The sequence below is a fragment of the Argentina silus genome (genome assembly GCF_951799395.1).
Source record: "Argentina silus genome assembly, chromosome: 1".
Taxonomy (NCBI): Eukaryota; Metazoa; Chordata; class Actinopteri; order Argentiniformes; family Argentinidae; genus Argentina; species Argentina silus.
Window position 1 is genome coordinate 32,243,271 of NC_139655.1, and position 26,333 is coordinate 32,269,603.

Sequence of the window (26,333 nt, forward strand, 5' to 3'; positions counted from 1 at the left end):
CTATGATAGGATAGTGGTGATGAAGTCGTAGAACCTCTTGGAGTACTGCTCTGGGTTCACTGTGGAGATCTCAGCTCCCGCCTGCAGGGGGAGACAGAGACACATGTCACCATAGTGCTAGTTAGCAGTTTTCCTCTATCGTGGTCCTGGATTAGGACACGCAGGACCCCATCCACCAATGCTCGTGTGTGTGTCTACTTTGGGCACTAATATGCACGCACACACACACGCACGCACACACACACACGCACACACAATTTGTAAATTTGTTATTGCTATTTTGTTAATATTTTTGCTTTTTGTAAATTTCTTGTCAATATTTGCTATTTGTTTTTTATGTCCATGCACCAACCTCACCAAGTCAATTTCCTGTATGTGCAAATATACTTGGCCAAATAAAAGAATTCTGATTCTGATACACACACACAGAGACACACACACACAGAGACACACACACACACAGACACACACACACACACACACACACACACACACACACACACACACACACACACACACACACACACACACACCCCATGCTTGACAGTCTTGGCGGCGTGAGCGGCCTTCTTCTTGGCGTCATAGTGCTGCAGGATGTCTATGACAGCCATGAAGTACACCTCCTTCCTAGGAGCACCTGAGGGGAGGCAGAACACACACAGGGTTAAAGCAGAATGGTACCCTGTCATCCAGTGCATTTGTTGTTTATTATTCAAAAGTAAACACATTCACAACAAAAAAATCGCGTTTTAAAACGACCAAATCAATATATCTCGCTTCGAATGCCTCGATCACTCCTGATGTTCCAAATTGCTCATTTGAGTCAATTCCTACAACTCCCAAGACACAAATGATCCAGTAGCAGGAGGAGAATCAGATGGATGGACTCGTGTTCCATCTCGCATTCGTTAATCTACTAACGATCGATTGCTAAAAGACAGCCAGCTCACACACTGCAGCCCTCGGAGAGTTATTTCACAGACCAATAACAGGGAAGAGAAGCGTGGCGTTAAAGACGAAAGGAGTGAACAAGTGGTCTTTAAAAAAAACGGGTCCAACACTTGACGATGACGCCGCAGAGCTATCGCTCAACTCCGTCTGATCATTCAAATCCACCACAGAGATAGGCCACACGCTATCGCTCCCATTCATTGTATTCGTGACAACGGTGGGACGACCTTTGAGTTGGGAAGGCTTCCCGCCAATAGGATAAATACATGGTCTACTTCTTCAAGAAGTTTATCTTCAGGTTGTCAATGGCTTTCAGGGACATGACGGTATCGACGGTATGTTCCAATGAATGACTGGGCTGAGACACTGGAGCTGAGTGGATACGACACTCCAGCACAGCATTTGACGTGTCATTTAGTAGAGGCTTTTATCCAACGCAGACTTACAATAAGTACATTTTGTCTAAGTGAAGTAAATCAACTATAACTGACAGTCACCGTGAGTGAAAACCTACAATAAGAACAAGTGCCGTCGGCAGTCACGGTGCATTTCAAGGTCTTGTCATGTTAGAGGTCTGAAGAGGAGGAGGAGGAGCCCAGGTGGAGCCTAAAAGAGACGGGTCTTTAGTCTACGGCGGAAGATAGGTAGTGACTCTGTCGTCCAGACAGTGGTGGGACCCTCATTCCACCACTGGGGCGCCGAGACAGATGGCAGTGAATCGCCGACATTTGCTTTTACGCCCGCTCAAATCACAGAAGATGAAGCAAGTTGGCTACATGGGGGCTCCCCCTTATAAATCACACTTCATTTGGGTGATGAGTGCGCCCTCTGGTGGTTCACTAACTCTGATGCCCTCCACTCACTGTCGTTGCTCTTGATGGCGTAGACGTCTATGGTGGGGTCAAACTCCCCGGGCGAGAGGGGCTTGGTGCTGTCCAGGGTGTTGCTGGGGCTGTCGGGGGGTGTCCCGATGCCCCCTCCGTCGCTCTCGCCCTCCGAAGCCCCGTCGTTGTCCTCGCTCTCCACCTCCTCCTGCTCCGCTCGCTCCACGTCATGGATCCCCACCAGCAGACTGTAGTCCATCAGCTTCAGCTGGGCCAGGAACTACGGGAGAAGGGGGAGGCAGGAGAGGGGGAGAAGGGGAGGAGAGGAGGAGGGAAGGGAGGAGAGGAGGGAAGGGGGAGGAGATGAGGAGAACGTGGAAAAAGAAGAGGAAGGAAAAAGAGCCGGGTGAGAGGAAGAACAGAGTAGAACGAGGTGGGCAGACAGAGAATGAGAAATGCAGGGAGACGGCAAAAGTGAAAGAGAGAGGACATTTTGGAGAAAGAGAGAGAGAGAGAGAGAGAGAGAGAGAGAGAGAGAGAGAGAGATAAGGGGGACACGGTCAGGGGACATATTTTTCAACCCAAAAAAGGAATAAGGAACAGGAAACCCCAAAACCCATATCTTCACTGAACACTCCAAACCGAGATCCCCCCAATCTCCCACTCCCACACAGTCCCTTTACCTCCACGTCTTTCCTCAGCTTCTCCAGGAACATCTTCTTGTTTTCCTCGTCGATGTAGATCTTCTGCCCGTCGTTGATGAAGTCGTTGTCCTTGTAAGTGGGCAGCTCCTTGGCCTGGGGGGCCGTCCGGTGTGGAAGGTGACCAGAGCACAACCACAACCACAACCGCAAATCAGAACAGGACAGGAGAGTGGAGAAGGCTAAAACCCGGAGGCCTGCTGAGCCGGTCTACCTCTGCTTCAGCCACAACCGCAAAATGAGTCGGGCTGAAGCAGAAATACACGGCCACAGGACTACGCGTTTTACCCTCTGAGAAAAAGATGATCCTAGAACTAGCCCTCCTAGATGGATCCCAACTTTCTTCAACCATGTATGTCTGTGACCCAAAACAGTAGAAATAAGTAGATGTTGGGATATCTATTGATGTTAGGGTGTCCCCCCGCCCCCCGCCCCCCTCCCCAGCTGGCTGCAGCACCGGGTGTGGCCAGTGGAGGGCAGGTGTTTTTTTTGTTGTTAATGTGAGACGAGAGGAGGCAGTAGTGAGCAGGAAATGGGGCAACGGGCAGCAGCTCTGCTGAGAGAAGCATTTCTACGGCAGTGGGAATAAAGCAGCAACACACAACAGCACCCTGTGACACTAGGTTGAGCCGAGAATGCCGTCTCTCTCTCTCTCTCTCACACACACACACACACACACACACACGTGCTGTGAGGTCACAAGTGGACAAAACACACACAGATGACAAACACTTAAGACACATATATATAAAGCACACATATATAGACAGACACATTCAATGCAGCGATGGCAAATGCACCCCTTAAAATCGTGAATATTAAATCATATGGAGAACATTGATAACGTCACTCGTCCTCAACCTTCCGACGCCGCCTGCATCTGAACCGTACTAAACTGCCTTCACTCATCCACCCACCCATCCATCCATCCATCCATCCATCCATCCATCCATCCATCCAGTCTTACCATGCGTCCTCAATCTGTTCACAAACTAATCTATCCGTCTATTCATCCATCCTCCCGTATTCCATCCTTCTCACTAGCCGCTCCAGTCAGAGTCAGGTCTCTGTAACGAGAGACCTAGACGTCCAGTCTAGCCTGACCTTTGTTGACAGACCGGTTGTGGCTCAGTCGTGGGTCTACCAGAGTCTGGGATGGTAAAAGAGAAACAGAGACAGAGCAGGAGGGAGGGACGGCGGTGACAACTGGCCCTTAGAGATGGATGGGAAGGCCGTGAGCTTGGGGTGACAAGTTCTATATAGACACAAAATGGATGACAGCCACGTCGCGGGGTCTCGCTCCGGTGATCGGCCCCAGGCTCGCTCAAGGACAGAGCGTTGCCCTGTATCGGAAACGTCAGACCCAAGTACCCGGCGAAAACTGAAACTCTGAACACAACATCTTCAATGACCTCCCTGTGAAAGAGGAAGATCTGATCTCAGCTGGGCCCTTGAGTGAATAAGGTGGAATCAATCAAATGGAAAGAAAAAAAAGAAAGAAAGAAAGAAAGAAAAGAGAAAAGAAATGTCAGTAAAACCGCATGATGTAATGGGACCCTTGTTAGCAGCCAGGAGAGTCCTGACTGGAGGGGGATGTAGAGCAGAGACCCCACCTTAATATGGCTGCTAGTCCCATCAGCCTCATCTCAGCCTGCCAATACTGAATCTGGGTCAGCTACGCTCCCTGTGGTATGCCAGTGTGTGTGTGTGTGTGTGTGTGAGAGATACAGAAAGTTATTGGGTCTGAGGGAGAACGTAAATGATGGGTCAGGATGTGTGTGTGTGTGTGTGTGTGTGTGTGTGTGAGAGAGCGAGGGCAGAAGTGTGAGGGTGTGAGAGAAGGTGTAAGTAAGCAGAAATCCTAACTCAAGACCTGCATGCGTTAACTCTTGACTTTGGCGTAGAAATCACGCATTGGAGGTCAATGAGAGATTTGTTAGGACGTTTCTCAAGTTAGGATTTCGAGTGAAGGGGACCGAGTTAGTCGCTCTAGAGTGCATTTCATGTTTCCCCAGTCAGTCCATGTAATGACTTTTCTTTCCCCCTACACTACCAGTCCACTAGGGGGCAGTAGTGCTGTGTGTCTAGGTCTATGGGCTCCTCTGGACTCTTCAGTAAACCGTGCTTGGTGATTCACCCTAGGAGAACCAGTTGAAGAACTGCCGTGGGGAGTGTCTCCTTTATCCCTCCATCTTATACGACATGCCGTCAGACCACGCTGGCTGGGACCTTTTAAAGGACAGCTATCTTTTTCCAAGATGGCCACCTGTACTGTGAACCTCTACCCAGCCAGCCAGACAAGGATGGGGGGTTCCCTTTTATCTAGAGTCTTGGTTCCTCTCAAGGTTTCTTCCTACCTAGGGACAACCAAGAACCCTTGCTTGCTTCGCTTGGGTTCAAGCATGCCGTGACTGAACTTGAAAACAAATGTGAAATAAAAATGAAGATTGATTGATGGAGGTCCTCCGTGGGTAGGACACGGTGCTTTTGGATGCAAGCGTCAGCTAAATGGCATATTCTCTTATTGTATCTTAAAATCGATTGGAAAAAAAGAGCTGCAATGGGGATGGAAAGTGCGGATTCTCACCTACTCACACAGTGTGGTGTCTTCAAGTGAAGGGGACAGAAATCTTACAAAAAAAATAAAATAATAATAATAATAATCAAATCAAATCCAAAATAGATCATGCCTCTGGATGAGCCCTGGTTCTCTTACGTCTCTTACGTGTTTCATGGCGCAGTAAAAGCGCGTGGCGATCCGCAGTGTTTGCAGCCTTTGCTGAACGTTAGATTTGGGCCGCGCCGGGGGCGCATCCTCTGGAGGGCGCGGCTGCTAGAAGAGGGGAGGCGAGGGAGGGATGGAGGGAGGGAGGAGGGAGGGAGGAGAGGAGGAGGAGAGAGCCGGGGGAAAGAGGAAGGAAGTTGGAAGGAAAGGCAAGTGTTTAAGAAATATATATATATATATATATGTATATACACAACTGCATTTGGTTAATTTTTTTCTTTTTTTTCAAGCGCGGCAGAGAGGATGAGCTTCTGAGAGCTTTAATACAGCCAGGCAAGTGACGTCATAATCTCAGTATCAGTCAACTGATCCAACTCAACACATGAAGCAAAGGGGGAGGTTTTAAAGGTCAAAAACGGCAATTCTACTGGTTAAGTCTTATGTGCTTAAGAGAAAGACCAGTTGTGTGCCCCCCCCCCCCCCCCCCCCCCCCATCTCTAGATGAGTCCAGACTCAGGATAAACAAGCACAACTACTGCTTCTCATGATGTTCTAACTAAATTGTATTGTACAACTGACTGGGCTTTTTTTCCCACGGCAGACGCCTCTCGGAGAAGAGGTTCAAGACCTCAAGAGGCTTCCTAAAAACAAAACAAGGATGACGCGCGCTCCTTCTTGTAATGTGTCTTGTGTGTCAATGTGCTTGCTTAGCGCCATCAGTGATGAAATGCATTAGCTACCGTCCATCTCAAAGAGGTATCTTAACCTACAGCTCTAGCTCCTATTCAGGCGTAAAGCGTGAGGTTGCTCCCTGTGAGGGGGATTCTAATCCTCGTGTTGGGTTCCTGACACTGGGCTCTAGCAGTGACAGCATGCTTTGGCAGCTCTGACAGGGAGACAAGCAGAGACTGAGACTGGGACGAGGCAGATTTCTACGTCACACCGCCACGTAAAAGCCATGTCTCCCACTGGGAGTGCCAGCCGGTGCTGGCATGAGGAGCGCAGGGAGAATAAACACAAAAACAACAACAACAACAACAACAACAACAAGAAAAACAACAACAACAACAACAGCAGCAGCAGTAGCAGCAAAGAGCTACGGTGCTGAACCCCAGGGGAATGGGCCAGGTGGTACAGTATTTCACACCGCAGGACCGATGGGTTAGCCAGCTGGAATTTGATGAACGCTCAAAAAGCTTCTCAATATTCTTGTCCATAAAGAACGCTAAAATGGGTTACTTAAAGGGACAACTCACCAATTTTTATGTTTTTATACTTTATATTCATTATCTCTAGCAGTGTCAACATATGTGAGAAGGGCGATTTGTTACGTTCTACGTTCGTTTTTTTTAACCTCATCTTTTTGACGACAGAATGCAGAAAAATCACAAACGTTGTCACAAACGCAGGCACTGGTATGGTGCTGGAGATAATGAACATGGAGGTGAACAAACTGTAAAGTGTCCCTTTTTAAAAGCTGATTTCCGAACCCATTCTCCGTGTGTGACGTTCTTTATGAACAAGGAAATTGGGAGTTGTTTTAGAGCCCACAGCAAAGTGAGCAGGCTGACTAACGGACTGATCCCGCTCGGTCAAATACCATCCTGCAGAGAGGAGCGTGGAGGAGAAGCCCCGGCATGGACTAGCCGCCCCTCCGGAGACCAGTAACCATGTGACCATGGATGTAGAAAAGACAAAGACAGGTTTGACTGTGAGGAGAACAGGACATGGTCCGCGGGCATGCGACACGATGTGGTTTTCTAGACACATCCGAGGGTGTGTTAGAAATATACGATCGGAGAGAACATGGACGTACCATGCAGACGCATGCATGAGAGAGAGGTGGGGGGGGGGGGGGGGGACAGGGAGGGGGGGTTTGGTTGGGGGGAGGGGGGGGGGGGGGGGTGACGGGCATGCAATAAGAGAAGAGCCCTGCAGTGCTTGTTGTTTGTGTGTGAAGCCACGACACACACGATGACCTCCGTTTGGAACACACACTTGACTGTAGTACCCATGTTACACACACCAGACCTATACTACAGGAACCTGCCTCAGTCACAACTGGTCCATGGTGGATGTATACACACACGCCTGCAGCAGTAGGGGATTTAGTTTGAAGTCCCCACACTCAATGTGAAAAGGCAGCCCTTTCATTCACAACAGTTATCTAAGCGGACACTGAGAGTAGGATATGGCTGTGGGCTGTGTGTGTGTGTGTGTGTGTGTGTGTGTGTGTGGTGTGAGACAGAGAGAGAAATGAATTAAAGTAGTCTGAAATAGCCAGCTGTCACTGGTCATTTTTATGCCTGCGTGCCCTTTCTTTGAACTCTGTCCCCTGAGTATACTGTATGTGAGATAATTTGCTGCCGTGTGTGTGTGTGTGTGTGTGTGAGTGTGATTTCTTCTATTGACCCTAGCAGCAGGAGCAGGGTGAGACCAACAGCAGCAGTCCAGGGTGTCAGCAGTGGTAGTGGTGATAAGTCACATGTTGGACTTGTCTTTGCTAAAATCACTAGTGGTGTTACTCTCTGTTGTCAGACTGTAAACCTGAGCGTTTCACACACAAGCTGAAGCAGAGAGACAGCCGGAGATGGACAGTGGCCACAGTGAACTTACTGGTGTGTGTGTGTGTGTGTGTGTGTGTGTGTGTGTGTGTGTAAACCTTGGCTACTTTGTTTCCAATTAAGTCCCTGTTCTATTCCATGTAAGTACCGTATCTAAATTTAGACTGGGGGGTTCCGAGAGAACGCCCCACTGGGTTTGGGTTCTGGTGCAGCGCCGCTTTAAGCTTCTACCATCGCCAGCGGAAAGATCCGGCCTTTCAGGGTCAAACGACGACACTGTCCAAATCATAGAGCTTCGCTTACACACACACACACACACACACACACCACAAACCACCTTCACTCAGTGACTCAGCCTTTTTCCATATAGCTGACCCAACACACCAGACAGAGAGTTCTAGAAGCAGGAGGCTTGCGTTCCGTTTCTCCAGCTACCACTGGCTGAGCCATTCAATCGCACTTAAGGGATGTAATCCACGGCAAAGACCTCAAACAACAGCATTGGATTATATAATCCAGCAATGGCTAATGTACACACACACACACACACACACACACACACACACACACACACACACACACACACACACACACACACACACACACACACACACACACACACACACACACACAGCTAGTCAAACAGGACTGTTCTACTTTTAGGTACAATACCGGTTCAAACACGACACACTCACACACACCCACACACACAGACCCACACACAGACCCACACACAGACCCACACACACAGACCCACACACACAGACCCACACACACAGACCCACACACACAAAACCGCAGTCTCCCACACACAGACAGCAAGCAGAGGATCAGATGGGACTGCAGTAGCATGAGGGATGAAGCCAACTAAAGACACAGACAGCGTGCAGGAGAAGGGGGGGGGGGGGGGGGCATGGGGAGGAATGGGGAGGAATGGGGAGGAGCTAACAAAAGAGGATGGATGGCTTTTTCATTGTCTTTGTCCCCAAAGAAAACACAACGTAAACAGTCGTTTTTTTTGTTGTTTGTTTTTTTTAGCAGCCATGTGTGTGATGACAGAAGGTCATGACCAGAGGAAGCTGTCTCGGTTCGGTGTCAATGAACACGGTCTGAAACACAGCTCTCTCTTTCTCTCTTTCTCTTTCTCTCTCGCCCTCCACATGGCTTTTAATGGACAGTTAAAGAAAGTGGCCAAATAATCCGGAGGATTAATAATAACCAAATAGCCAGTTATCGAACCGGCGGCGGGGGGAGGCTACGGAATTATACAGAAGCCTGAAAACATTGGAATAAACACAAAGAGCTCTCGAAGTTGTCGTTCAAGGTTTTCGGGTGGGGTTGAGTATGGGTGTGTCGTGTTACGGTTAGGAGCGGGGGAGGTGGGCGGAGGTAGAAAATCGGAGGACGGGCTCATTGTAATGCGTGGTGCAAACGTGTGTGTGTGTGTGTGTTTGACACCGTTCCTCATTCCATTCCATGCATTCCAATGAAAACGGTTTTAAGTAGCCTCCGATTTCTACCTCCACCAACGTCCCTACTGGTTAGTAGGTCTGGGATGTGTGTGTATGGGTCTTGAAGAGGGTTTTGGGTTGTAAAGTGAAGTCTTGGGTAGTTGGACTATGTCAAGTGTATGCGTCTGTGTGTGTGTGTGTGTGTGTGTGTGTGTGTGTGTGTGTGTGTACACACGCAGAGCCCCAGGTTAGGGGTAGTGGACTGTACCTTCTCCTTGTCGCTGGCCTCCCTTGCCACAGTGGAGCCCTGAAACGCAGACAGAGAGACATCAGACACTTCTTCTCCTCTCCCGTGGGGAAACATGGACACCTCAGTTGGGAGGATAGGAGGATGGGAGACCCCCCCCCCACCCCCTACCTAATGAGTCAAGTCTGGTGAATGGCCTGTTTCAACTATCCACATTAACAGCGTCTTCAAGTGTGGGGTTGAAAGAGCTCCATTTATGAAAATACTTTCTTTTAAAATATTGATCAAGAAAAGACACGTTTCGTCAGCGTCGCTTTATAGATCCTACCTAATCCCCCTCTCCTTTTACCCCTCTCCTGCTCCCCACCCCCCCCCCCCCCCCCATCTCTCACACTCCCTTCTTTCTCTCTCTAGCCCCCCTCCTTTTCACCGTTCTTTTCTCTAGTCTTCCCTCCCTCTCCCTCCCTCTCCCCCCCTCCCTCCCTCTCACCTTCAGGTCGTATTTGCGGTACACAGAGAGGCGGTGGGAGAAGACGTTGCGTGTGACGATCATGTAGGTCTCGTCTCGTCCACCGTGAGGCGGTACATCCCCAGGAACTGAGGGAGCAACGTGTTCCCATGGCACTCCACGATAAACTAGAGAGAGAGAGGGGGGGGGGGGGGGGGAGATATCAAAACATGCTTATGAAACATGCATACGGAAAGAAAAAAAAACAACCTTTTAACTTTTGGCTTTTTAATCTCTCTCGTTCCAAAGCAGCCCGTCCACCGTCCACTGTCCTCTCTCCGCACTCCTGTCGATCTGCGCCGATTGGATGGATAGATATAGAAAGCAGCGTGGAGAAAGGCTCCATCTTGTCTCCCGATTCGATGGATGGGTGGCGGAATGTCAATCCTCTCACATCTACAGGAGTGACTAGGGAGTGTGTGTGTGTGTGTGTGTGTGTGTGTGTGTGTGTGGGGGGGGGGGGGGGGGCCAGCCAGGGGCCGATTTCAAAGTCACTGCTTTGATTTGACTAGGGGTGTGTGTGTGTGTGTGGGTGTGTGTGTGTGTGCGTGCGTGCGTGCGTGCGTGCGTGTACCTGGTGGTACTTCTTGAGGATGTTGTGCATCTCGGCCACGTCCTCGCTGCTGATGGTTTTGACCACGTAGCGCTTGTCGTAGGAGGTGTGGAAACGCGCCCCGCTCCTCCCCTGGGCATCGCTGTTCAATGGAGCACTGCGGGTCAGAGAGTTCTACAGAGAGAGAGAGAGAGAGACACACACACACACAGAGAGATATAGATATAGAAAGAGACAGAGAGAGAGAGAGAGAGAGATAGAGAGATAGAGAGAGAGATATAGAGAGAGATAGAGATATAGAAGCAGAGAGAGAGAGAGAGAGAGAGAGAGAGAGATAGAGAGAGATATAGAAGCAGACAGAGAGAGAGAGAGAGAGAGAGAGATAGAGAGAGATATAGAAGCAGACAGAGAGAGAGAGAGAGAGAGAGAGAGAGAGAGAGAGATAGAGAGAGAGATATAGAAGCAGACAGAGAGAGAGAGAGAGAGAGAGAGATAGAGAGAGAGATATAGAAGCAGACAGAGAGAGAGAGAGAGAGAGAGAGATAGAGAGAGAGATATAGAAGCAGACAGAGAGAGAGAGAGAGAGATAGAGAATATGTTAATCTATATAGCAGCGCTGTGACTCATAACATGTGGGGGGAGGAGAGATGAGAACAGAGATGAGAGACAGTGAAAGGGGGACTAGCAGTCAGTGCTGCAAAACCAAAGAAATAGGTGCTGTTTGAGTGTATGAGAATCCCTGAGTGTGTGTCTTTCTGAGTCTGCGTGTATTAGTTTGGGAGAAAACCCTGTGTGACTGTGTGTGTGTGTGTGTGTGTGTGTGTGTGTGTGAATGTGAGAATGTGAGAATGTGTGCATGAGCAAGTGGCAGAGACAGCTGCGGTCGGTCAATCTCCCACAGCCTTCGCCACCCCAGCCCTGTGGCGGGATGCACAAACACACACACACTCACACACTCCCCTGGGCTTTGCCTCTCTCCGCCCCCAGCCTGAGGAGCCTGACCCTGGGTGGGCATGTGTGTGTGTGTGTGTGGGTGAGTGAGTGTTTCCCATCTGCCTGCCACCCCCTGCCCACCAGGTCCAGCTCAAAGCGACACTACCAACCACTTCTAACCCCCCTTCACCCCTGTCCATTCCCTCAGCATCGTCAGCCCACAAGCATCACCCCTTCCATATGTCTGTGTCCCCTTCCACCCACCCACCCGTCCACCCGTCCATCCATCCATCCTCTCTCTCTCTAGGGTTTGTGTGTCTCCTCCAGCCCAACGTGTAAGCCTCAGCCCTCCCTCCCCCCTCCTCCCTCCCCCCCTCTCTCCTCCTGCCCCCCTCCCATGCCTCCTCCCTGCCCACAGCTACCCTGCTCATCACCCCTCTACTCAGCCATAATGTAAACAGAGGGACAGCTGCGGAGGGGCAGAACAGGCTGACCTCGCCTACTGCCAGGCACCACAGCACAGCACAGCACAGCACAGCCAGCCCTGGGAATAGATAGGGCTTTACTGAGAAAGAGGGGGAGGGGGAGGGGGAGGGAGGGAGAGGGGCTGAGACAGAGAGAGACAGGGGGGGGGGAGGAGGAGAAGAATGCTGCAGTGGGGAATTTTCAGTCTGCTCCCTCTGTGTGCATGCGCGTCCGTGCCTTGTGCGTGTGTGTTGTATGCGTACACCGGTGTGTGTGTGTGAGTATGTGTACACCGGTGTGTGTACATTAGTGTGTGTGTGTTAGTATGTGTACAACAGTGAGTGTGTGTGTGTGTGTTAGTATATGTACGCCGGTGTGTGTGTGTGTGTCGTACCTGAAAGTCCTGGTCATCGATACCAAACCTCTCTCGGAGGTTGCGGAACACCAGAGGACAGTACTCCTTGAACTTGAAATGGCTTGGCATGTTCTCCCTACACACACACACACACACACACACACACACACACACACACACACACACACAATTAGAATAATATATAGAATAGTAACAATGTTATTGTTATTTATTGTCTATATCTATACATAACTATATATAAAATACTGAATTATCATAACCAGTTACTGAGGTAGGTAGCAGGCCTACATTCTGTAGTGATGTCATTTGATGACGCATATGTAGGGCCATGGGTTTTTCCTGACCATGTGAATAAGCCTCCTGTCCCTGCCTCCTGTTTCCACACTCTGGAAACTGCAACGTTAAATGAAGCCTAAGCCAATAACATCCCAGACCAAAAAGTGCAAGCCCGAGCAGAAATGTCTCGCCTCATAATAGTCACAGGCATGACACTGAAGCCCAGGGCCCGCAGTCATCAAGCCTCTCCAAATGACTCACAGGAATCACCTTGTTTTTTTTTATGACTACAGAACACTCGCAGCCCAGAGTCGGCAGTGGGAACGCATTGTTAAGCTTCTTACTCAGGCTGTGAGTCGGACCCACTCTTGTGAATGAGCTTCTTCTGGATTGGACAACATATTTGGAACCGCGAAAAGGGCCGGATACGGGAGCAAACTGTCAGGAGCGATTCGGGAAAGGGTCAAAACGTAGGATGTGGATTTGCTCCCATTTCGGGTTCGCTCGGGACATTACATATCAACAATCGTAGTGAGACTCTCTTCATTCTAATAATACCTTAATAAACATAATGGATGACTGATACCGCCTTTTGTTCCACTTAAGGGTAAATCATATTTTGGTATAGGCTTAATCACTGCCCCCCCCCCCCCCATCATGTTTTGTTCATGACGGTTAAGGGGTTACAATACACCCATAAGTGTGAAGGCAGGTTGTTTGAGGCTCATTTGACATTGAGTGGTGGGGAAATCAGTCAAATCTTCTATTGACGTGTGGCGCTGTAATGAATGAATGTTGGGAGTTATTGCGCTGGTAATGCAGCGAGCAGCGACAGACCCAAATCGTTGCTATTGCACTGCTGCGTTTTCCCTGTCGCCCAAAAGCGCAAGGGTTATTTTCATTTTTCCAGGGAGCGCAAAATACCTTCCCATGATTGGGGAAGTGACAAAAATGATGCCATCCCTATCCAACAGTTTTTTCTTTAAAGGAGCTATGTTGTCAAGTGTTTGTAAAACACCTCTCCTATCCTGAAACGTGTGTATCGTGCGTGCCACAATCTATCAGTCACTCCTAGCCTCCTCATAACGAGACACCTCTCGAGGACTCCTGCATACTTGCAGAGTTATGATAACTTTATTCGTACGTGTACAAGGAGGACCAAATGTGTGTCCCTCTCTGAATTTTCACAGCACTTCTTAACTGTTTCCTACTCTGAGAGGCTTGATGGTGTGTGTGTGTGTGTGTGTGTATATATATACTCACTTGTTGAAAAGGTGGTTATCCACCTTGATCTTGGAGTAGGCCTTGAAGTCATCAGGCATGAGCATGATGGGGATCTGAACATGGCTCAGCTCATTAATCTGTGGACCCATCAGAGAAGGGGTGGTGGGGAAGAGAGACAGAAAGTGCATGTGTGAGTGTTTTGGGTTAGGGTTTCACATCCAGAGTCATGTGACTGCTTTCACATCTAGAATCATGTACTTTCACACCTAGAGTCATGTGACTGCTTTCACATTCAGAGTCACATGACTGCTTTCACATTCAGAGTCATGTGACTGCTTTCACATCCAGAGTCATGTGAGTAGAGGACCTCCTCCTCGTCCTAGCCAAGCATCATGTACACGCATCCGCTTCCATCCAATCACCTTGACCGCTGCCGTGCACGGCAGCCATGACGGCTATCTATTCCAGTCAATAACAGGGTCGAGTCACAACGACCTTCGTTTGGCCTTCTTTATTTCAGTGGTTAGGGACCGTTTCTATTCTGCAGACAGCTTCAAATCCGACCCACAGGACACCAGGCTCGTTCGGGACGCCACCGCGGGGGCTTGCCGACCTCCACATTGCTGGAGTGTTAAGGAGCTGGCATCAGCGGATGTGACTAAGGCACAGATTGATTGATTCTCTCTCCTCTCTCTCTTTCTCCCCCTCCCTCCCTCCCTCTCTCTGTGTGTGTGTGTGTCACTGGGTGCTGGCTGCTCAGATCTATAAATAGTCCACAGTCTGTCTAGGGTTTTTATTAACTACTACTTAATACAGCACCTAGCCTTGTCATACAAGTCTGCTGAACACGAGACATGAGACATGGGACTGGGACCTCTGCCGCGTCCCGTTTCGAAAAACACGAGTGTCGGGTGTTATTAGATCGTAATCTCTGGACATACCGGCACATTCGCCACGGCTAAAATGCAATCAAGTGTAAAGCCTATAGGTGGATCGTATGACAATGTCTTAGCAGCTGCTTAGTGGACGGGGCCCATCTTTCACTTGGGAGGGAGGCAGATTTCTCCTAATGCAGCAGGCTCGACACGACAGATGGCGTGGAAGACCAACTTGGCTTGACTTCCCTTCTGAGAAATGAAAGCATATCTCGCCAACTTTGACGACGGCCCCGTCGCGGTTGCGTAGTGAACCGCCTTTGGTGTTTAAAAAAAATAAATAATGTTTGAACCTGAAGTAAAATACGTGTCATATTGCGAAGGACAAGCCCCACCCAGTCCGACGTAGAAATGACCTTATATGGTATTATAGCTTTCATGTGGTTGAGCGGGTCATGAGGAGTCACACGTGGGGAGTGAAGAGACACAAAGCCGTCTCCGTCAACCCTGCTCCTCTGAACACATCATGGGTTGGCCGTTTGGCACGGTTTTGTTCCAGCCTGGCGCCAACACACGACTCAGACAAATAAAAACACAGATCTTCAAAACCCTTGATTCGCAGAACAAAGTGCGTTGGGGGCAGACCCCGACTGTACTGTGCTGGCTCCGACATTTTCCTTTCACAGGCCTTTTCTGGCACCGTTTCAGCACCTGTGGAGGTGGAAGTGGAACCGGGCCGGCCCCGGTACAGATCAGTTCGGTTTGGCAGTGCTGAACTGGATCTACCGGTTTAAACCCTCGTTCACGCTACGGAGCCGAACCGAACCGAGCTGTACTGGGGCTGGCCTGGTCCACATCCACCATAGTTGCTGAAACAGTGCTGGAAATATCCCAGCCAGCACGGTATGGTTCAGGTCAGAGAGAGAGAGACAGAGGGAGAGAGACAGAGGGAGACAGAGAGAGAGAGAGAGAGAGAGAGACAGAGAGAGAGAGAGAGAGAGACAGAGAGAGAGAGAGAGAGAGAGAGAGAGACAGAGAGAGACAGAGGGAGAGAGAGAGACAGAGGGAGAGAGAGAGACAGAGGGAGAGAGAGAGAGACAGAGGGAGAGAGAGAGAGAGAGAGAGAGAGAGACAGAGAGAGAGAGAGAGAGAGACAGAGAGAGACAGAGAGAGAGAGAGAGAGACAGATGGATCAGATGGTAGACTATCGTCTTCACATAGCTCTCTCAGTGCCCTGGTGTGCTAGGAACCGGCGCCAACGTCAACCCAGAGAGAGACTGATGCATCCTGGGTAACTTCAGGAGGGGACGTCTCTTCATCACAAAGCTTTGTTTGACAAAAACAGGCAGGAGAGAAGACAAAGCCCCCCCCTATGCAGCCTCGCCTACCACACAAACACTCCTCTTCTCCTGTCACTCACTGATGATGATGATGATGATGATGATGATGAGCGCACACACACACACGCACGCATATAAATGCACACCAGGTGAGGCTCAAGTTCGGGGAGACATATACGACCTCTGGGATTGCAGACAGAGAGACTCCCCCCCCCCCCCCACCCCGCAGGTTTCAACATCAATTTGAGCTGAGGAAGTTTAATGCCACGGCCTCCTCTCGGCCAGGGTTGGTTTTTTTTTGGTTTTTTTATTCGGGAGCGAACGCCGCGGCAGCTGCCCGCCGCTCCACGTACTGTAACCAGCAGGCAGTGCAACAGTTCACATTCATTCCGTTTCACGGTCGGCCTTGTGATCTCTGACTAACGCTAAGTGGTACAGAGAGCAGCGCACTCCTGTCATGTTTGGTTTCAGTCTTGATGGCCTCCAACGTCAGCCAGCGAGCGAGGGAGGGAGGGAGGGAGGGCTTATCTCTCTGCGGCTATCAGTGGCACACAGCGGGGCCGCGTTTCAACCCCGGCTGCTTCCTGTTTTGTCGCCATGGCGACAGAGTCTGTTTTTTTTTTTTCCGCCTCGGGAGCCGAGCGATACGCGCGCTACGGTGGACAGGAAGTGTGGGGAGGAGTGAGATGTGCTCAGTCAGCGTTCTCGAGCTCGCAGAACGTCGACGGAGAGAAGAGGCGCGGACGAGAGCGGCTTCCCTGTACCTGGCGACAGCTCGCTGCTGCGGGGTAGAAAAGAGGGACAGAGGAGCAGGGTCACATGACCGTTCTGGTCTAACATTTACATCTTACATTTATGGCACGTCTTTATCCAAAGCCACTTACAACAAATACATTTGTTTAAGTAAGTGAATCATCTATCCAACAGTCATCATAAGACAAAGTAATCAATGCTCACACCAGGGGCCATTGGCAGTCGTCATGCCAGTAGGCATTAACAGGAGAGAACTTGTACGGGGGGGTAGCGGGGGTGAAGAGGTCTCTGGGGTTGGGGTTAGGGTTAGGGTTAGTATAGGGGGGGGGGGGGGTAGTGAGGGTGAAGAGGTCTCTGGGGTTGGGGTTAGGGTTAGTATAGGGGGGGGGGGGGGTAGTGAGGGTGAAGTAGTCTTTAGGAGGAACTGTTAAGATGTAGCCTGAAGAGATGGGCTTTCAATCTATGGCGGAAGATCGGAAGTGACCCTGCTGACAGTAGTGGAAAGCTCATTCCACCAGCGGGGCGCCAGGACAGTGAAAAGCCGTGACCGAGCGAACAGCCAAGGTGTCTGGTGGATGACAACATTTTTTTTTTTTTTTTTACCAGCCACATAAAATAATAGAAAAAAAAACCCCATTAATATTAAGGCAAAGATCACAAAAAAACGAATTAGCGTGACTCCTGAGGCATTAGAAATGACTGCCTGCACGGAACGAACCTCCTGTAGTAGGCTTTAAGATTTTTGCGCCTATCCCTGTCAAAATACCGCTCGATATTTTGTGTGTTTTCTCTCTCACCCATGTCGCGTATACGCTGCTCTCGTGCTTTCGCGTGTCGTTGAATTTGACTGTTTATTTTAGGTTGTAACCAGAGACGTTGTTTTAACTAAGAATAGACTTGCGGGCGGGCGGGCGGGCGGGGGGGGGCTTGGGGGGGGTGTCGTCACCAACGTTGATTCAACGGTGACCATAATTGCAGACGGCACCAGTGTCGTTTGAAGCACAGTATTCGCAAACCTTTGTTGGCTACCTGCCAAAGTGGCTGGTAAGATTTGGGTTAGGTTAATTGTTGTCCCCTGCATATTCCCTGACATGAAGACTTCCTTTGACTGCGGTGTCAGAGCGTTGGTACCGGTGATCCCCCAGCCATCTCAGCGAGCATGCTTAGGGTCAACAACAGCCCCAATTCTGTCGCAGCCTTTAGGTTATCTAAAGCTATCGGCTATCTGGCCCCCGTGGGCTCGAACAAAAATCAGAGGAATGTGTCACGTCACTCAAATCTTGTCTCTTTCACACTCACTCACACACACACACACACACACACACACACACACACACACACACACACACACACACACACACACACACACACACACACACACACACACACATCCAAGACTCTTTCCCTCCAGCAGTCGTGGTCTCACGCCAACAACGATCCTTTTATTGCCACATAAGTGAGGGTGGTGGAATTGGTTGTCAGTAACAGCTCATTTACTGCGGTGAACAGTTGAGGCTATTAGGCTACTAATTCCAGTCATTACCCTCTAAAGACACACATGATGTCACTGTGTTGGAGCAACACGTGTTGGTGGAACTACAGGCTTGTGATGATGTCTGACTAGGGCTGCTGTAAATCAACCTGGGCCTGATTTCACACCATCAGACCAATTACAGCGTTCCACCCCCCCCCCCCCCCCATGACAACACTGCGCATGCATCCCACCCCCCACCCCCCCACCCACACACACACACACATTTCACGCTTTGTTCCCAAACTGTGCTTTTAAAGCACACATCAAGGACCTACTTGACAGGCAACATTAACCAACACAGAAATGGTGTGTGTGTGTGTGCGCGTTTGTCACTGTGTGTCTGTGTGTGTGTGTGTGTATGAGTGAATGTGTGTGTGTTTATTTGTTTGGTGTGAAGCGTCACCATGCCTGTGTTGGAGTATCTTTGCTAGGAAATTCACCAGACATTTTCTGGGAGCAGCCTAGATATTAATGAGCTTTAAAAGGTCACATATCACAGCCTTAGTTGTGTTGCGACCCTGGGACTAGACTGGACCTTCCACTGGCCTGTTAACAATGCAATGACCGTCGCCCTACTACATCATATCTATAGGCCTATTCATGGCAGGGTGTAAATGGCAGAGGTACTATAGAAATAGTACCATCAACAACATAGCAAACATCAACGTTATTCCTAAAAGAAAATGTTCGAAAGAATACAACCTCCAACTGAGTCTCATCTCTGCCTAGCGTGGTATGGCTACCTAGGCTAACCACTGCCTAGCGTGGTATGGCTACCTAGGCTAACCACTGCCTAGCGTGGTATGGCTACCTAGGCTAACCACTGCCTAGCGTGGTATGGCTACCTAGGCTAACCACTGCCTAGCGTGGTATGGCTACCTAGGCTAACCACTGCCTAGCGTGGCATAGCTAGCTAGGCTACACTGAGCATGTCTCATCACTGGCTAGCTAGGCGAATCCTATGAAAGCAGCCCTCTCTGTTTCAGGGTCAGTGGCAGCCCTGCAGTGGGTCTTATTAAAAAAGCTCTGTTAATTTCCTCTCACCTCTCTCTCTCTCTCTCTCTCTACTCACCCCTCTCTCTCTCTCATTACTCCCTCTGTTCCCATCCACAGCACACAGAGGTCAGCCATAATGAGGACAGACCACCAGGGCCTAGCACTGATAGGCGTGTACACTCTCACACACACTCACACTCTCACACTCTCACACACTCTCACACACTCTCACACTTGTGGACTGCTAATCGTCAGCATCACTGTATTCATGTATTCTATTCTCACCGAGCCCGCTGTGCTGCTGTGCATACAGTAGTAGTACGTGTCAAAGAGGGACGGTAGTAGGTGACGCTTTTTCAAGCCACCACACACACATCTACCCTGGGTAGCTCAGCTCTTCAGTTGAAGTTAATGTCATCCAATGTCACCCTTCCTGTGCAGCTGCCATGTGTGCTGTATGCGTGCGTGCGTACACACACACACACACACATATACACACACATACACACACATACACACACATACACACACAGGCTGAGGAGTAGGGGGCAGAGGGAGGAGTGTGTCTGTGGCAGAGCCAGCAACCTTGAGAGCCTTAGCACGGGTCCCGTCTGTGCATGGAAGAGGACCTCTCTCCTGCTGAACCAAGCTGCTTCTAACCCTCTCCTGTCCCCTGTCCACCGCGGGTGAGAGAGAACGCGTGGAAGGACCTTTTGCTGCTCTAGTGTGTACACACACACGTACGCGCACACACACGCGCGCACACACACTGTGCGCGCACGTCACAAACACCCGCCCACACACACAGCAATGTGCTTGGCTGTTGGCCCGAGGAATCGGGGTCCTTTTTGAGTGAGATCCCATTATTCCCTATTCTACTCCTCACCCATATTCACCACATCTTAGCTGCAGGTCGCTCCTGTGGCTATTTATAGAAAAACCCTCTTATGCAATCAACAGACCCAGACACAGCCACTCTCATAGAGAGAGAGAGAGAGGGGGGGGGGGGGGGGGGAGAGTCTGGGGGAGAGAGAGGATGACACAAAGAGAAGGGGAATAGGAGAAAGAAAGAGGGAGATGGGAAGAGTGAGGGGGAAGGGGAGAGAGAGAGAGAGAGGAAAGGGAGGACAAAAAAAATTGTGAGAGGGGAAGTACTGCACAGAGCCCAGGGAGAAAACAGAGAGCGTAGAAAAGTAGAGAGAGAGAGACACACACACACATTAAAGAACTCTATGACAGCGAAATCAAGTTAAAAAGAAGATCGATCGGGTCATTTTGGTTGCGACTGAGACCGAATTTGATTATGTAAATTAAACTACTGCTCGACATCACTCCATGCATGTCAGCCCGCTCTTCAAATCCATTCCCTGCCGCGCGTGCGCCATGCGAGCATCGCAAAATTATTTAACACTCCCAATCCCATTCTCATTCTTCCACACTGCTGGAGCGCATCTGGGAGTGCATCTGGGAGTGCATCTGGGAGTGCATCTGGGAGTGCCTGGGAGTGCCCCCCCCCCCCACCCCCTTGCGTCTCAAATAGAAGCAGGTTCTATTTGAGAATGCTCCGTAACCAAGCGCCGCATTTCGTCCGCTCACTCCGCCAGTGTAGGAATCACTGAGGGACCTAATAATGACAGCATGGAGCACTATCCCTCTGGAGGGGGTCAGGGAGCTGAGAGAGGACCTGGGAGGAGACAGGGGGCTGAGAGAGTCACACAGGACCACTCTCTCTCTCTCTCCCCCTCTCTCTCTCCTCCTCCTCCTCTCTGCCAGGCAGGCAGGCAGGCAGGCAGGCAGGCAGGTTAGGGTCAGTCCATTGGGGAGTTAACAGCTGCATGCATGATTCATCATTGAGAGCTGTGGTGGACGGAGGCTGCTGCATTCTGGACCAGAGTGTGCCACCGTTCCACAGGACTAGCCTCGGGTTTTGGGCACGGTCCGTCCTTGGCTAGGCCGATGGGGGAGTGAGTCACTGGTGTTGGTGGTCACTCGGCAAGAAGGCCCTATAGAATGCCACCCAGTCCACTGGGAAAAGGCTTTATTTCAGCAGAGAGAGAGAGAGAGAGAGAGAGAGATAGAGAAAGAGAGAGAAAGAGAGAGAGACTTCCATCTTCAAGGTCTTAAGAGAGTGACTAGTGAATGTCTCTTCAGAGGGTTTGGGTGTGAGTTTTCAGATCCGTCTCTCCCCCCCCCCCCCCCCCCAGAGGATTATGGGATTAGAGACAGAGTGTCGTCTCACGTTGCCACCAATCACGATCCAGCGGCAGCAGAAATGATGTCACAGGCGAGAGAGGACGGAAATACGGCACTTTCAAACCAAAAATGCAGCTCACCACAGAAGCTTAGCGTAGGCCTAGATTAAGAACAAACAGCTGATGAGTCATGTGGCCTACTTACTAACTCACCAGCTACTAAAAGTATTGTTACTTTTCCAAAACGGCCATCTAGTGTCTCTCAGTTGTGTCGAGCGATGTCACTGGTTTCCCATGATGCTTCGGCTGCAGGAATGCTAGCGCGCTGGCTGGTTTCCAGGAAGTGCCAGCGAGTGGATGGGTTTGATTGATAGGCCCCTGAGGAGATAAGGAGGGTTCTGTTTCGTTGCCTGTGTGTGTGTGTGTGTGTGTGTGTGTGTGTGTGTGTGTGTGCCTTTGCAGTGCTCTACTAGCTGGCTGCATTCTCGAGCCTCCCCCTCTCTCCTCATTCCATTCCAGTGTTCCATCGTTAGCAGACATTCCGAAGGACCCCCCTACTCCAACCTGGGGCAAGACGTCTGCGCCTTCCACCCAATGGAGTGCTTTCAAACTAACCCTCTCTCAACACCTCCAAACTATCGCCTTACCGCACGTATTCCCTGTCCCTATACTTTCCCTAACCGTGACTAGCCTCCCTGTCCCTATACTTTCTCTAACCCTGGCTAGCCTGACATAGGCTGGCCTGTATCAAGTTTGAGTTGTTGCAGAAGTGCAATAAGAAAGAGAAAGTCTTTTTTTTTTTTTTTTTTCTACCATGATGATCACACAGTAAGTAGCTTCAGGCATCGAAAAGGGAAAATGTTGGTCGTCCTGGACCGTGTTGGGAAACCGACAAAGAGGAGTTTGAACATGTCACTGGCTGGGCATCAATACCACACACTGTCTGAGCTCAAGCCTAGGAGACTGCCTCTGGGACATGAAATGAGTCTTCAGGTTTCAGACAAAGTCATTCATCAGTTTCACTGTTTAAGTGAAAGAGCATCAAAGGCAATCTAGGCTCTCTGCATCTAGGCAATCCTGAGAGAAACAGGAGCAGTTGCAGTGAAAAATGGGTGTTGCATTCAGGGGATAGCCTACCTAGGCAAACTCACTGTCCAAAGGACGACATAAGCTGGAAAAGCACACTCATTGTGTAACCTCCCCTTAGTTCCCTTCCTGGCTGAACGCAGAGGTGACTGAGGCCTCTTCTGTGTCACAAAAGCCTTACACTGCTCCGGGGAGAGGTGGCCCCTAGGCACAGATCTAGGATCAGCTTACCCTGCCTCTCAGTCCCCAAATCCTTACCAACACTATTTGGGGAGAAAACACAAAACTGACCTGAGATCAGTGTCTAGGGGCAACTTGGTCCCGCTCCTCCTAGGCTGTTGCAGGTAGAACACTGGGACGATGACCTAGCCTATTACTACACCACGTGCTGGACTGTCTCGGCTAAAGTCTGACATTAGAAACAGCCAAGCCAAGGTTTATTCTTGTGCTTCGTACTTCAGTTTAAATATAAACCAACCTCTGGTTTACTCTACTGGCTGGGGTAATAGTTTCAGGCCAATGTTATACATTACCTCAGCTGCTCACTCTTTTTAAACCCCTCAGTTTACTTGAAGACGGCTGTAGTCTCAAATTAAACATAGCAGATAAAAGTGTTCAGTAAACGAATGGTCTCCTCTTTTAAAGGGCCAGCGTAGCTTTCAAGAGAGTTGACAGATGGATCCCCAGAATACTGTGTTCATTCACTCTCAACAATGTTAGGCTACAGTGTGGAAAAGGTTAAAGGTTTAGAATAAGAATGTGCACAATGTTGGCAACGGAAGACAATTATTCTACTCTACAAGCAGTTAGAGAGTTAGGATATTTGCTAACATGGAGTAGGTCTTCAGTTTATCTACAGTATATGGCTCTGACTTTACAGTAAGGAAAAGGCAGGGAGCAGCGATAAGCTCTCTCTAACATGGGAAGATCTGCTCTCTCATGACACTGGGCCCTGAGAGCTTATACACAACAGGAAACCAATGGGCCCTCTGACAGACAGGCAGGCAGGCAGGCAGGCAGACAGGCAGACACACACACACACACACACACACACACACACACACACACACACACACACACACAGGGTTATACCATTTCTCTCTCTCTCTCACACACCGATCTGTATCGTCACATCTATAGTTCAGATTAGAACTGTAAAACAAATATTACAATCAGCAAGTTCATACATTGTACCCAGTTGGTAGGTCGCAGCTTGATGGTGGCAGATTCACGGGGAAACGACACTAGAGACAGTGTACCTCCACCTCGCTGAAAAGCCCACTTAGCTAACTGGTATAGAAACTATGCCAAACCACTATGCAAAGCCAACCTAACTGGAATTCAGAATAGTAGCTCATTTGCATTGACAGGTCGAGAACCCCACTGTCACCTCAGATTGGCGCCTGTCAACCACATTCACACATTCTTACCCACTAGGTAGGCTGTTTATTCGTAGCATATAGGTCATGAAACAAGGTGTTGATCGACCCCGATACTCACCGAATGGTTGACTCCCCACATAAGAACGCTCAACAGAGGGTCGCTGGCACGGAAGAGCTTGACTTTCTGAGCCACGAAATGTTTCTTCTTGGTCTTCGTCTTGCTCGCAATAGCTGCGGCAATGCTGCTTGCCGTAGCCATCTTTATCAATACTAAATTGGCTAAATATCACTCAGTGACAGATCGGTATGAATCTGGCACAGTGGCGGCCACCAGCTTGCCTCTCAATGATCACCGACACTCTGCATTTATCTTAGATACTAAGCTAGCAGCCCGAAATCAAGTCGATTTTCGTATTTGTCTCAGCTTCACTGTCCTTAGCCTATATGGTTGGAAAACGTATCGTTGAAGGCTGGTTCCTCTAAGCATAAATTGCACTGTGTGTTTTCAGCTAAAGTTCCACTAGCTCGCTCGTTAATATGCCAAGACTTCCCCCCAACATCGTAGCTTGAGTCACCTCTTCCTTCCTCAAGCTCCCCGCACCCCGCCAGCCCTCACTGAGCTGACGTTAGCATACCAGCTAGCAGACTAACCCAACGGTGGGCTGGATACTCGTTTTGCATTCAGGCAAAACAAATAAAAAAATAAAAAATAATAAACAGAAACGTAACCGTGGAATACGAAAACGAAAAAAACGAAATTGCATGCAACCTCATCAATTACTGAGCTAACCACATGTAAAAACCCAAATGTACTTCGCTTTCCTCCACTCCAGCACACTCCGACCTTCCCTTCGCTTCCTTGCTACTAGCTAAGCTAACTCGCTAGCTAGTCAGTCCTGCTGTGTGTGTGTGTGTGTGTGTGTGTGTGTGTTTTTTTCCTCTCTCTTCTCCCTCCTACGCGTTCGCTGGTCAATCCCGAGAGATGACAGTGTGGTGTGCCATGCCGATGCGTCCCAACCGTTATCCCAGTGATGTCGAGGCGAAAATCTAAAATCTACGGTTTCTCAAATATGTCGCTCTACTCCGATGCTTCCTGCTCGGTGTTGGCGCTGTCAACTGACAGCTCGGGGGAGGTGACAGGCAGCCGGGGCTCCGTTCCCTCGTGTAGACAGATCGACGTTCTGACTCCCGCTCTGATTCGCTGCCCAACCACCTCCGCCCAAGTATGTTCTCTCTAGGCTATTTCCCCCTCTCAAAAAGATAGTGACATAATCTCAGATATTCAGTGATATGAGATATGATATATATATTTTTTCATATCTATAAATATATATATATATTTTCAACCTTGTGCAGTTCCCCCTGTGTGTGTGTGTGTGTGTGTGTGTGTGTGTGTATGTGTGCGCGTCCATCCGTACTATTTCGCAACCCCTGATCATGCATTAGTGTGAAGCCATGTATGCCTTGATGTGAGCACAGAGCACCTCCATCCCCCCAGCCTTCATTTGAGATTAATCTGAGGCAGCCAGGCCGGTGGCAGTGGAGTGACAGGGTGACAGTGCCCCGCACCGCCGGAGGTAATGCCTTTAGAGGTCGTTTGGGTTTTGGTGCAGAGTATGCTGTTTCCAGCGGCGCTGCTGTGTCAGTGCACCTCAGAAGAGGAACCTCAGTCTGCTGATGCTGATGTGGAGCTCATTTGTTTTATGACTCACTCTCATGCCAAGAGCCTTGCGCTGCAGAAGATGGGCCACCTCTTAAAGGTACAGTACCGTCAGAAACAGTACCGTACAGCACCGTTATTACTCATTCACGCTTACTGTCTCAATTAGTATTCCCTTTAGTTAAGCGGCTTGGCTAGCTCGACATTCAATTTATCTACTTCATTCCAACAAAAGACTGCAAAACACACACATTTGTAACATTTACTACCACCATGCAAAAAATGTGTGAGAGGTATTATTGCGCCATAAGATAAAGAAAACTAAACCACCATTATTGTACAGTATTATATTGAATTGGATTGTAGTGTTCTATTGTATTGTGTTGTATTATATTGTAGTGTATTCTGTGTGTGATCTTTATCTGTTTAATCCACATGTAATTATTTATTTGGGCTAATACAATAAGACATTTAAGGGAACTTATATTCATCAAAGAAGTTTCATGCTCTCATGAAATTGGTCTTCCAGTCAGATAAATCCAGCCAGTTTATCTTTGTAAATTGTTCTTTTGTCAGCATTCAAGCAATGCGTGCAAAAGAAGCCCACAGGGCAAATATTTCCATGTGATATGTAAATTGATCTTTGTGTTGCCAAGTCATAACCCACTTATCTTACCATGGTGGTTGGCAAGTGACCAGAGCAATTAGTCAGTTGCC

The 26,333-nt window shown here is 49.4% G+C and overlaps 1 protein-coding gene across 1 annotated transcript; it reads right to left on the minus strand.

Annotated features, from left to right (window-relative positions):
- Positions 1 to 25,048, minus strand: pip4k2aa (phosphatidylinositol-5-phosphate 4-kinase, type II, alpha a; the record flags this gene model as incomplete). Its single annotated transcript, XM_083670441.1, is given in 11 exon segments — positions 1 to 81; positions 534 to 637; positions 1,815 to 2,055; positions 2,459 to 2,572; positions 9,485 to 9,523; positions 9,954 to 10,027; positions 10,030 to 10,099; positions 10,546 to 10,698; positions 12,317 to 12,413; positions 13,838 to 13,935; positions 24,075 to 25,048. Coding segments are annotated over 11 exon segments (1,212 nt in total). The 5' UTR covers positions 24,216 to 25,048.
- Positions 25,049 to 26,333: the final 1,285 nt, after the last annotated feature.